General features: G+C 42.2%; 1 protein-coding gene across 4 annotated transcripts in view; it reads right to left on the minus strand.

Annotated features, from left to right (window-relative positions):
* Positions 1-14,199, minus strand: part of neto1l (neuropilin (NRP) and tolloid (TLL)-like 1, like) — a 75,001-nt gene that overhangs the window by 10,570 nt on the left and 50,232 nt on the right. For 3 of the 4 annotated variants that reach the window (XM_028970402.1, XM_028970401.1, XM_028970400.1), the window contains exons 5-7: positions 6,716-6,757; positions 6,489-6,616; positions 289-517 (exon numbers count right to left, since the gene is read on the minus strand). In XM_028970402.1, coding sequence (XP_028826235.1) covers positions 289-517; positions 6,489-6,616; positions 6,716-6,757 — 399 coding nt within the window. Of the gene's footprint in view, positions 1-288; positions 518-6,488; positions 6,617-6,711; positions 6,758-14,199 lie in introns of those variants that run through there. The other variant, XM_028970403.1, reaches the window with a different exon arrangement.

Consider the following 14,199-nt stretch of genomic DNA (forward strand, 5'->3'; position numbering starts at 1 on the left):
CGAATGGTGCAGATCAATGTTCTAACACTTTCTAAAGAGGAAGAACATGGCAAAGCAATAACCTCTCGCTGAACGGCTGACAAAGTGCTCGTGAAATACAACGCTATAACAAAGCTTGCGGCCAGCAGCGTCGGCCCGGTCCGCGTCCGCAGTTCGTTCAATGGAGTAAATAAATTGCTGCCGTTTTAACTCGAATGCTTCTACTCCTCGGGGCCACGCTCGCTTTTGATCCCCCGTCTGGGTGTGTGGAGGCGGTGAGCCCATGTCGTTGGGCTTAAGGTGCCTTACGCTCTTGGAAGGTGGTGAAGAGGATGCGGAAGCGGCTTTTGCGGCTGCCTTCGTCTGACCACATGCGGATGACCCCCAGGCCCGTGACCAGCATGACGTCGTTCGCGACGGTGCTGCAGAACTTGCTCTTCAGGTCCTCCACCGAGCTGCTGCCATCGTACACTGCCACAAAGTTGCGTTTGCATTCGTTGGAGTTCTGCATCTCGTAGTCCAAGAACCGCAAGTAGATCTATAACAGACCAAAACAAGCACAAATTCAACAGTTCAAATTACATACATGTTATTAAAGTTCTTTTTTTATTCGCTCAATAAATCGCTCACTCATTGTTCCATAACTGCTTAATCCTAAGAAGGGAGATTTGGCGCAGGGTGGGAACTCACCCGAGGCAGGGCTGCAGTTAACCGCATTACTTATTGATTCGCAGGGAGAATACGTTTTTGCGTGCACGTATTGGCCGCCATGTTCAAGTTGGCAGGAAGCATACACACTAAGCATGACGTTTGTTTGCTAGTGTGAGGTGAAAGGCATCCTCAGGATGTAAATGAACAGGGACTGGATATATTTATCTTTTTTTGGTGTGTAACTATTTCTGTCACACAGAACACCATCTTTAATGATGTTTTCATTAACCGTGTTTAAAATGGGAGAAGTTCATGTTTCTTTACTGTTTCATATCCATGCTTAGCATGTATCCACAGTACCAAAAACAAATTGTCAATGGGTTAAAATATGAACAGCTGGAAATATTCCTTATATTGTGCAGTCTAGTTCTAGTTCTGAAGCAATCACAGTAGCACCACAGCATGAAATTCACGTCTCTTCCTCCCGTTTCCTTGTAAAAAGTCAAATCCCAGGTGCCCGAGACATCACAGTAGGCTCCGTTTCCACTAAATACCTCTGTAATCATCCCACATTCACACCTTTCACCAACGCGATTTCAGTTTGAAATGCTAAGCACACAAACTGCCAAGCCGCCCTTTCCAGGGAAATGTATGGTAATGCTCACTGACACCTTCAACTGGCTATTGCAGTCTGACCCCGGGATCCAGCCTGGGTTTGAGTCCACTGGTCACAGCACACCGCCATCACGTTTAATAAATGCTCAAGAGCCCATCACGACTCAAGGCGATGGAAGGTTTTAATTCCTTGTGACGAGCGGCGTGGACAAAAAAAAAAAAAAAAAAAAAAAAGCTACAGGACCTTTGACGGAAGAAGTAGCGGCTTTAAGCTCCTTTTGCGCATTCACGGACGCGCTGCTCCTTCCTGACGGACCACGGGTTGTGCACAGCAGGTGCAGGGGCCTGTTTATGTGACACACTGATGTTATTAATGGGTCCAGCAGAACCCCGATCTTTTTAGGTACTCTCTGGTATAATGTGTTCCCCACCAGCCATTCATAAATGGTGCGGGCGTCATGTAAAGGGGCTCCGAATAGGACAAATGATTATACGGCAAAGCGTTTCTCGGAGAAATGAGAGATGCCCCACAGCTCATTTCCCACGGTGGCGCGGCATCTGGCCCGTTGACAGGAATACGCAAGGAGCTTGTGTTGTCGGCGTGGGCTTTAATGGCTATTAATGGATGACGTGGTTCTCTCCCGGCCGGGTGCAAATCCAAAGTGAAGTCCTACAAAAGACTCTTGTTTAGGGGTGTCTGGTCAATCGAAGAAGCATCAAAAAGTGAAATGGAGGTAATGGATCACACAGATGTTATCACGGCCTGCGATCAGTGGCTCTTTTGAGAGCTGCCTGACTTTGCATTGATCCAGCCAGCACAGAATCCATCATGTATCCAAAAAAGAACAGATATTTCGATATTCTCTGTAAGCAGCATTTCAGTAACATTCTGTAAATGGCCGATGCTCTCGGCATCGTGTATGCGCACCACTGACACATTCTGAGGAGTGTGGGGGACAATCATCCTTTCACAAAGTAATGATTATAGCATGAAAATGAATTCTCCATTAATAGGCTGGTCAGTTCTTGGAAGCTTAACTTTCCTCAACAATCTTCATGCTCATCAGTTTAGAATAAAATATTTATATTTGTTCATTTACACTTAGCTGCAAATGATGAGGATCTAAGAGACAATCGGGGTGTGTTTAATTTCTGGTAATGCCAAAACTCCAGAATATTGGTGAAAAATTGTCTTTGCCAAGCCTAAAATATGGACCAGGAATATGGAAACAGACATAGTATACAGCCCACATGGGCCCATTTCAGTTAAATTAGGGTCCAGTCCTCCTGAGGATCATTCCAAACACCCCTGCCCAGCCGCTCTCGCAGCTTCTAGCAGACATGTTTTAATTAGCTGCCTCAGCTACATCATTTCAATTATTTATTTTCAGGAGAGCTGAGGGTACATTAGTGTATGGAGGTCTGAGGTGGATGGGTTCATGCTAGGTGTTGTTGGTGACATGCATGTGTTTTACAGTAAAGGGGCAGTGGTGGGGCATTTTTGGGCAGTAGCGGTTAAGGAAGCGGCCCCTTAATCAGAAGGTTGCTGGTAGTGCTGCACGATAAATCTAATCGCAATCGCGATGTCATTCTGTGCGATTACACGAACGCAAAAAGCTGCGATTTAAATGATAAGTACATGGATTGGATCGGCAACATATCCGATCCATTCTCTCAAAGTTTGCGAGCTGACTGAAGTCTCACTTCAGTCGGATGTGACGTGTTTGGTCACATGACTTTCGATTCGGAGACACATGGGTAGACGGCGCATGACGCGCTGCATCGTTCGTCAATGTCGCCGCCATATTGCGATAGGCTCTGCTGTGGCGTGAAGCATATACATGTCTATGGAGAGAAGTGCATAAAAATGCTGCTTGGGGCTATACAAACCGCTGTACGCTCCAAACCAGATCCCGGGGGATTACATTTCATAGGTAAGGCTGGACAATTGTTTTGAATATATTTGGCCATTATTAAATCCCGTTTTATAAGTCTTAACCTTAGCTAAGCTAGGCTAAGCTAGCGACGCTATGCATTCCTGTGTTCAAGTCAGCCTCCAAACAATGTTTTGGCTAAACTTAGGCATTAACTATTTAGACTGTTCTGAGCTGTTTAGTTAACTTTTCTCAAACTTTGAAGGTTTCCTAAAGAAATTCACCTCAGTTTACAAATGTTAATCTTAGCTAAGCTAGCAAAGCTATGCATCCCTGTTATCAAGTCCGCCTCCAAACAACGTTTTGGTTAAACGTAAGAACTATAATACGGGATTTTATAATGGCCAAATATAATCTAAACAGTTGTTTAGCCTTACCAGGGTATGTCGTTCGACAGTAATGTAAAAGAGTTTTTTTGAGATTTATTTAATTTTGTAGAATATTGTATTTCAGGTTGTTATAAGTTGTTTGTATGTTTCACTTTGAAATGACACATTTCACTATTAGTATGCGACTTTTCATTGATATACAAGCAAGTGTCCTTTATCATATCGCAATCGCATATCGCAATATTGATCTCAATAATCGCAATATGTCTTTTTTCCCAAATCGTGCAGCCCTAGTTGCTGGTTCGAATCCCGAAGTGCCAAGGTGCCACTGAGCAAAGCACCGTCCCCACACACTGCTCCCCGGGTGCCTGTCATGGCTGCCCACTGCTCACTCAGGGTGATGGGTTAAATGCAGAGGACAAATTTCACTGTGTGCTGTGCTGCTGTGTATCACAAGTGACAATCACTTTACTTCACACTTCACTTCAAATGCAGAGGACACATTTCGCTGTGTGCACCGTGTTTCACAATGTCAATCACTTCACTTTCACATTCATATTCACTAAAGGTCTATACGATACCTGAAAGCCGCAGAATGCAGCACAAAGTGTAACAAACTGAAAGGAATATAGAGACAAGCCTCCACTATCAGCAATGCAATAAAGCCTCTCTACACTGAGATGTCTCGGATCAATCTGCAGTCGTTTCTCAGATGGTCTGTCTCTGTGCTCCTGCCAATATTATATCAATACTCGACCGCGTTCCACGGGCTGGGGGGTCAATGATTCAGTCATTTAGTGTCTATGCACTGCATGTGTGTATCCTCAAATGTGAGGACATTCGGTACGAAAGGTATTTCCATATTTATAACATATTACATATGTTCATTACCCGAGGTACTATCGAGGATTAAATAAAGCGTGCATCTGAGTGTGCAGGAACATTTTAGGAGCAGGTCACGTCCCTGCTGCTGACTAACTCGTCCCCACTGCCAGGTGACGTTAGAGCCAGCTGGGGTGTAATGGCATTACGGCAGCGCTCAGAGTTGCGGGCGATACAAAGCCTCCACACACCTGCGGTCGCAGCAGTGAACGCAAAAGCCAGTAAAAGTAGGACGCCGATAAATCATGAATCGAACCAACATGCTGCCCTCTGTGAATTTAAATCACAGGTAATCAATATTGTTAATTATATTATATATTGTTAATATGTGTCCTAGTTTTTTATTAATGCATGTGACATCCCAAGGCACAATAAATATGAAAAGAAATCCATCAATTACTTGAAAGAATTAGCCAGTGACATATTGTAAACCTCACACCAAAAAGTGTAGTCTCTGCAGCTCTGGCCTAATTAGATATTTGCAATCTCTGTGATATTTCGCATAGAAATAATCAATACCGAGGAATCCATTAAACCCGAGTAGCAAGAAGGCTGCATATTTGTGGGCCTATTGGAAGCAGAGGAGGACAGGCATCTGAGCAGCGCCAGCATCTGATATCCGAGCAGGCAATCTGCCACCAGTTTTTAAAATAAACTTCCCAGAGAGACATGCCTGACAGTGATTTAAATCCACTGAAAGGCATTATCCATAACAGCACGAAAGCAACAGCATTTAAAAAAAGTACCTTATTGTCAAAATTGCTGTGGAAAAGCCCTCAGAGGACTTTGAGCCATCTTATTCTAAAAGAATTAATATCACATCCAACACCCTGTCAAGCAACCTACTAAGCAGAACAGAATCAATAAGCCCCTATTGAATTTACCACAATGCTAACGCAGCACTGTCTCTCAATCAGTCTTGAACATCTGTCACCCGGCTAATAAAACCGACTTTCCATAGCTTTGTCAGGAAAAGACCACAGAAGTGGAAGGAGAACATATGGTTTTTGATTTTCTGCTCCTGGAAGGACATCAGATAACGTTCAATCATATTAAACGCAAATATTATCAGCTCGCGGCTGGATCATGACAAGGGATCACAGCCTGGTCATCCAGAGAGCGGGGCCGGCGTTCTGTTGCCCTGGAGGCAATGCCACTGGGTGTTGGGAAGCTGTTGGAGACGCACTACCCCTTCGGCCTGGAAAAGTAATTATTGATAAGGTCTGTGGCTGACTATGTAACTTAGGTCGGGTCCATATGTTCTACTGATCCAAAAAGGCAATAAAGCATCGGGTTTGTCTGGGGAAACGGGATTGATGCAGTGCAATAACAACCTGCAGCAGGCCCCAGCACGATGACTCCCTGCCTTTTACAGCCTCCGCAGCTCTTTCCTGGCACCGCATAAGAAGAAAAATATATGCAGCACATATTCATTTCATTTTTTTTTTTCCTTATACAGTATCCATGTAAATCGGTCTGGAAGGAGGGCAATTAAGTAAAACCAATGGGCGCATGGTTAACTCCCTTTATCGGTCCTCCTATCCATAAATTATCCCTCAAGAACACCAACCCTGTGTCGTTCTGTAAAGGGTTCTGGCAGAAAACAGCAATATGAAAAAACAATCTGCACACCAGAGCCTGGAGCATGGCGGAGGGGGAGTGTGTGAGTTTCCGGAGAACAAAAGCACTGAGGGCCATTTCATCAAGCTGTAAATCTTGCCCCGTGTGAAAGCCACTCTGATTAAAAACGTGTCTGACCTCTGCAGGGGAAAGAGGTCCCTTATTTAGCCCTTCGGGTCAATACCACCCTTTGGCCACCATCATGCTCTATCACACAGCCTTGCCACCTAACCGTTCTAGACAAAACAGCGGTACTTAGCCTGCCACCAAACAACCTGAAAAGCACCTGTGGTAAAGCACTCAAATGCACTGTCTGGTCACAGCCCACCCTGCTGGTGATAAAAAGCTCCCTATAATTTAGCGCGGGTGCTAGGGTGAATAATTGGAAGCTCAACGGCGTGAAAAAAAAACAAAAAAAAAACAGCAGAAACAATTAGTAGCTGGGGCCTCCAGTGTCACTCTGGCTCTAGGCACTGACCCGGGAGCGTGGCGGGGCACGGATGTACCACTTGCAGTCCACAGCCTCAGTGGCCAAGGCTTTGCCGTCTTTGGTGATTTGCTGAGATTCGACAATCCCTTCGGGTCCTCCCATTTCGAATTCGCACACTGCATCCGGAGAGAACAGACAGCACAAAGCATTAGGGGAGCACAGGTTAATGGCACATTCATATGAAAGGTGCTTAGGCGAGAAGAAATTATACCTACGGGGCAAAGGTTTGGGCACTCCTAGGTCTTTAAAGTCAGGATCTAAAAAGAAAGAGCACATCCATTTTTAAAAAGGAAAAACATAAAAGCCTAGTAGCAATATCTGACAAGGCAAGGCATACAACCTGCACAGCAGCAGAAGCAACCTAACCAAGTACACAAGCAAACATGTGTGTTTATGCTTCCATTGTGTTCAGTGTGAACCAGAAGTCAACCACTTTTCAGCCATGTTGGACCCTCTGTCTTTCGAACCCATAGAAGGATGGATAGTCCATTTTCTTAATGAATAATATTTTCTTTGTCATAATGAATAGCAACTATTACATTTCTATTCTTAGTTTGAAAATATCAAATAAAACTGGTTGGTTAAAATGAAATTGTTTCCTAATATAATGAATGTATGTAAAGTAAATTGCTACTTTAACCTCGAATCATGGTACTGAATTCTCTCTCAGATTCTCCTCAACAGCAATGCAGTAGCGTTGTAACTTGTCTGTAGCTAATTTGACCCTTAGACAAAAGGATTTCCCTAAATTGTGGGTCGTGAGTTTCTTCCACAGGATTTGAGATTTTCATGCGTGTTTTCTTGTAAAGCCCAGTATAATATATGGTATAAATGTCAATTTACAAAATTCAGTCAATACAAGTCACATCAATGGCACAATCTTGAAGGAGTATTATGTGGCTTAGGACTCAACAATAAAAGTTGATGGTTATTCTGTTCCAGGCTTCTATAATGAGAGCTATAATAACAGTGAAAGCCGTTTGGGGTAATTACAATGACCGGTCACTGGCTGTTTAGGAGAGACCTGGGTTGCTTGCCAAGGTGATGGATAAAATTTAATCACATTACTGCAGCATAACCTCCACACCGAACTAAGTGCCTTCTTCTCTTTTGCAAACAAACCAGCAGAACTAAAAAAAAACAACAAAAAAAAAAAAAAGGAAATTGGTTGCCTGAATGTTTTGACGTTTACAAATCAAAATACTGAAGCTTCAAAAACTCCAATGTTTTTTTCCATAAACATTTTTAAAGAACTGCTTTCTTTAATTCAAACGAGAGAAAAATGTTCTTTTTTGATAATAATCATTAAAACCATTCCGGATGACTATTCCAGATGTCACCTGAGGAAGCACCACTAGATGGAACTATCTGACTGTGAGGCTGCAAACAAGTAGTCTGGTGAGAAAAGTAACCCTGTTAGTAATTGGTCTTCAAATCTGGACGACATCAAGCTGAAGGGCAACATAATCATTTGTAACACGTGACTATAATTTAAACACCAATATTTAGACAGTTTGCAGTTCTTTTTTTTTACATTACGCAGCTATAACACTGTGATAATTAATACTGCAAAATGTCAAGCATTTGCTGAACCATCCGCTCATGTGCTTTTCATGGCACACCAACATCCAATTTCCACGAGTCACAGAATATTTAAACTTACACTTCAGTTAACTTTACAGGGTGTTGGAATTGATTTTTGAGGACATGCTTGTTATATATCCTTTTCAAGTTACAATCCCAGGGGCTTAACAATGTAATCCATAGCACAGACACAACCTTCTGAAGGCACGTTCCTTTCTGCTGTTCTCCAATACAGCGACAGCTATTGCTGGAATAAGAAACTTTGGGGATGCTTGCATGGGGTCGTTAGTGGCATATACTGCAGAGCGCTCACTAATGGGAGCTCAGGACTCATATGACACCTTTGCATTTGCTCTGATTGGCAGAACCCAGTTGAACAGCATTAGATCTGACCCGGGCTCACGTTGAAAATGGACATGATTGCACAGCGGGAACACTTTTTTTTTTCCCCCCGAGCAAAGCCTTTTTTCAGTGAGTACATGACTCCCTTTACAGCTACAGTGGCAATGAGGATTCAGGCATGACCTGCTGAACTTCGAACAGGCCGCGGTTGAAATAAATAAAACACAGCACACATAAGCAGACGTGCACATACGCCTTAACCCCCCAACGCAAATATACACAGAGATGAGACCTAGTTTCCTACACCAACACACATCAACATGCGCATGAAATCTGGAATTTTGGAACACATGTAACAGTGTATTTATGTATTTAACATGAAATGAGCAACGGTATTTGGTATAGTTCAATTTAAATCATTTATGTAATGATTACGTAATGAAATATTAAAAAAATCATTTCTAAATGAGTAGGGAGTGTTATTCCTATTGAAATGTTCCCATAAACACAAATGTGAATCTGCACCCTAGTAATATGCAGCCTATGCAGCGTAGCCTAAATGATCCTACACAAAATACATTTGCTGGAAATTCAAGGATCATATCACATTCATAAAGGGCAAAGGAGAACACATTATTGTGAAGTGCAAAAAAAAAAAAATTCCATGTCCAAAAACTCCATTTGTAGTTTGAAGAAACACCGTGTGAAGGTTTATTTTGGTCGGACCAAAGTGAAATGTTTGCTGGTCTAATTGCCAACATGGTAGACAGCAACCCACTAAGCAGAAAACGCTTAGTTGTCTGGCCAACAAAGAAAATACCATTTACAACATGTTTGAGGTGCTCAAAATGTCTGGTGAGGTTGTTGATTAGACTGCGGTGAGCTGGCACGATGGAAGCTGGATTCAGTGGTTATGGAGAGTGAATAAGTGAGGGATCGAGATTTTAATATGACTACCAGTCATGATTTCATGATTTGTGAACCATTCAAAATTCATGCAGAAACTCTCTCAGGTGGTAACATTGTTGGCTTATATAAATATACTAATATACTCTTCCATGTCTGGAAATGCAGGATTAATGTCGTGTAATAATGTACAATGTTGAAATAATCAAAAGGATTTAAAAATGATTAGTTGCTTTGAATAATCCTAACAAAATGTGTTTTAAATGCATGTAATCTGTAGGGAAATCATTTGTAAAGTAACTCACACACACACCCACACAAATAAACACATACATAAACACAAACATATAAATTACACATTCATAAAATGACATAATCATCCCAAGAAAACATTCACACACCATCTCATGTCATTACACACACACACTGACAGACACATGCTAGAATGGGGAGGAGAAAAAAATGTCAAATAATCTTTTCAGGCAGAAGACAAATTAGATCCCTGATCAAAGTGAAAGTAGTGCTGAAATGAATCTGGAGCTCAGCATTTACATTCACGATGATGCCTGCGCTTTGAATCAGTCACTTCAGACTCTCTGAATCAGTCACAATCCAGGCACTCTGCAGCACTTGGAAGGCAGGCCAAATCACCTAAAAAAAAGTTATTAAATCAAGTAACTTCCACACATATACAGATGGAGCATGCTCTCTATAAATGGAAGACTGCGTAGCATTAAAAAAAAAAAAAAAAGTGACGACTGGTCACAGCTCTGTCAACACTGACTGCATAAGTCAATGATCCTGAGTAAAGGTTGAATAATCAAATATGCATCTCCAGGACAAAGGTGATCTAAATTCTTCAAATATAAAACCAATTAAAATATAAAACCAATATACTGTGTAAGATTTTTGGGTATGTTGAAAATGTGTAATTAAATTCCTGTGAGAATCTCGTCAAATGATAATGAAATATACAGGACGATTGCAGAGTCTTAATTAAATTCATTGCCATTCATTGATTAGCATGCAGTAGTATTTAGCCCTGGCCTCCTAGTGATATTGCTACAGGAAACAATCCCTGATGTGACTGTTAGGTAATAGAAATGTGCACAAAAAAAATGTCTCCTCTCCTTTTAACCCATCATCTTGGTGAGCAGTGGGAAGCCATGAAAGGCGCCAGGGGAGCAGTATGTGGGGACGGTACCTTGCTCAGTGGCACCTTGGTGGCATGGGATCCGAACCAGCAACCTTCCAATTACGAGTCCACTTCCTTACCTCACATATAAAATCATTTTCTTTTTATGATTAATAGAATGTATTGGCTGTGTTTTCAGCTAAAGTAAGAACAATGAAATTATATAATTGGTGGTAGGCAACAATTAAATAGTTTAATCTCAATCAATCGCATGAGTATCTGTGATCTATCACAACATTCAGTAATTAATTAAAAAATAGAAAAATATATTAAAAATGTTTTTCTTTGTCTTTATTGTCAGTGTAGCAATTGGACATTGTATAATTACATTTTTAGGTGCAGAAAAAAAAAAGGACTCAAGTTAAACTTCCGTTTAAACAAGTTAAATGGATTAATAAATGAGCGGTTTTCATTTCAAATTTAGTTTCTACCCACCTGACATCACCAAATAAACATTAATACATAATGAAGAATGCTTTTACATTTCTAATGTCATGCCAAGCCTGCCTCGTCTATACAAATACAAATTGAAGTGTTAGTATTTCTTTTTGCTAATTTATATTTTTGGCCATTGCGCCGTTTTGTTTTGTTTGTAACGTTTGTTAATGAGCAGTTTGTAATTGCAGTTGCACGTTGTCATGACGATATTAGAGCAAAATTCTTGTGCAAAATTTGAACTGAAAGCAAATTAATACATTAATGCAGCAGTCTGTAAGAACACGTTCATGCATACTGCGCATCTGCATATGTTTAGTAAAGTTAAAATGAATGAAAATTTGTGAAAATTAGTTCAATTATTTCTTATATAGTTATGTCATGGTGCTGGTCACATGGCATGGAAGGAGGACGCAATTGCTCAACTTCACAGGACAGAGTTTACTAACAATATATTTAGCCCAAGGTACATATACGTACACTTGGTAATACATACAATAACAGGGCATTATCCAGAAGCACATGGTGGACATACGTAGTTAATCAGGAGCACACATACAAACTCTGGTCCGGAATACGAGAGTCCTGACAGTAGTCCCCCCACCCCCCCTCCAAAGGTGCGCCTCCTGGCGCGTGCTTCCGACGGGTAACTGGGGCAGTGACTGAAGTCTGGCCAGATGTTCTGCAGATGTTCTGGGCCACATAAGTTCTTCTTTCCTCAGGTGTTGATGGCAGTCCCCACGGTGACCCCACGGTGGATCTTCGCAGACCACCAAGGTTCCGCCACAGGGCTCAGGTGTCTGCAGCAGCCTGTGGACCATGCCAGAACCCGCTTGGGATCAGAAGCGAAGGTGTTGCAACCCCACCAGATAAACAGTACTGTCAGGACTTGGCAGAGCACTTCCCAATGTCCCAGTCTTGAAATGTTATTTTGTTGGCTTCCTGAACTTTCCCATTTCCAATGTAAACATTTAAAGACTACCTTGAATGTTCCCTCAAAGTCCCAGAATACTCACGTACTAATGATGTTTAAGCAGGAACTGTTTAGAGGACATTTGGAGGATTTTATTTTGCTGGCTGGGGATGTACAGTACAGGCAAAAGTTTGGACACACCTTCTCATTCAATGTGTTTTCTTTATCTTCATGACCATTTACATTGGTAGATTCTCACTGAAGGCATCAAAACTATGAATGAACCCATGTGGAGTTATGTGCTTAACAAAAAAAGGTGAAATAACTGAGAACATGTTTTATATTCTAGTTTCTTTGCTCTGATTACTGCTTTGCACACTCTTGGCATTCTCTCGATGAGCTTCAAGAGGTCGTCACCTGAAATGCTTCTCCAACAGTCTTGAAGGAGTTCCCAGAGGTGTTTAGCACTTGTTGGTCCAGCTCACCCCAAACCATCTGGATTGGGTTCAGGTCCGGTGACTGTGGAGGTCAGGTCTCCACTTTTTGTTAAGTACATAACTCCACATGAGATCATTCATAGTTTTGATGCCTCAGTGAGGTCATGAAGATAAAGAAAACACACTTCCCACCTAGAGCAAAAAGAAATGAAGCGAGGACATTCCTCAGCACCTCATATGCCTGTTTCTTTAGCTGGGTCTCAGATCTCCATGGTGTTCTCTAGCCCTTTCCATCCGCTAACATGAGGCTGTCATTCAAAACCAGAGTAAATGTGACTGCCACCACATGACCACAAGGATTTATCACTCCAATAGGTCAATCAGAAGAAGCACGCCTTCACATCAATAAGGTAAGCACTTGGAAAATTGAGTGTGGGTGTGTGTATATGCGCACGTGCGAATGTGTGCACTTTTTCCTAACAAACAACTTCCATGCTGCATTTGGGGACAAGGGAATGAGAAAATCAAAGTGGCAGACAGTTAATGAAACAACGACCTTCAGGTCAAGTGAGCTGTTTCACCACTGATTTATCCCTCGGTTTTGGCATCGCTTAACCCAGAAGGCCAAGCTGCCTCACGGGGATTCAGCGAAGGCACAAACGGCATCAGTCCCCCAAACCCACTGTCTCTACTTGATGTTCTCGTGAAGGTTACACCGCACCGGGAAAATGAAAAAGAGCTGAAGACGCCAGTTTTATCCATCAGTGTCCTCTCAATGCTTGAATACGCCTTGGACTTCTTTCGAAGAATGGATACGAGCCCACTGATTTCATTTCCAGGCTGCTACCCCGTGTCCCTTATTCGCCAGCACCGGGTTCAAACGTTTAATCATCGTCTCTTTATTGCAGCAAATCATGTGTTATGCATAAACAAGATTAATTTCATTCCCTGTCCTATTGCACCCAATAAAAAACGAACTGCAGTTTACTGTGCTATTCAGTGTATAATACAGTTGCTTCACCTCAGGCTCCAGCGCTTGCAATGTCCTCTCCCGCCAACAAAACGTGAGAACGCCTCAGGAGCATGGACCACACGAGTGGAACCATGTTAAATAGGCAGAAGGTGTCATTTTACTTGGCGAAAGAAATCAGGACTGCGTTGTTTCACTTCCAGAACAGGACCGGAATGGCAGAAAGTCGTTGCGAGGCATAAATAAAACATTTCCAGACGCCAGTCCAGAGGCTAAGATGTCAGGATATACATTAGGCAGGGTACAAAGCAAGATAAACGGATGGCTGTGAGGGGGTAAAATATGAGCCACTCTGTCACTGTTTTAATTAAGTGGAAGAGATTAACGCATTTACGCCCTCACGTCAGCTGTCTATTTCTCTATTCAGAGCTCCAAGCATAAATCACGTTGCTGCCACCGAGCTTACTTCTGAGGTCAATACAGAGGCAGCGAAAAATTTGAAGAGGGAGCACCTAAAAACCTCCCCTTCAAATTTGAAGACCTTACTATATGTCCTCAGCATGCTGAGCAGGAGATTTTACAAGGCACTTCCTGCACATTCATAGAGTACGTGAATAGACTTTTATAACCATGTCCTGGGTCCTCATGAGCCAGTGTGTGTTTGCAGAGCCTAAGTTTTCAAACTCTGGTTTTTGAGTCTTACAACATTTACTCTCAACAACTACCTTTTTTCAGCCTTTGAGGTGACTGAAGGGCGTAACCCAGCCATTCCCCAGGAAAACATGTGTGTACTCACAGAAGGTGTCAACTTGCGCACACACACACCCGAAACCTCATCACAACAGCTTGTAACACGAGTTCCTGAAGAAAAATGAAATGAGGTGATTGTCATTGTGAAGCAAGGCAAGAACAGCACA

Source organism: Denticeps clupeoides, chromosome 2 (genome assembly GCF_900700375.1).
Source record: "Denticeps clupeoides chromosome 2, fDenClu1.1, whole genome shotgun sequence".
NCBI classification, from domain to species: Eukaryota; Metazoa; Chordata; class Actinopteri; order Clupeiformes; family Denticipitidae; genus Denticeps; species Denticeps clupeoides.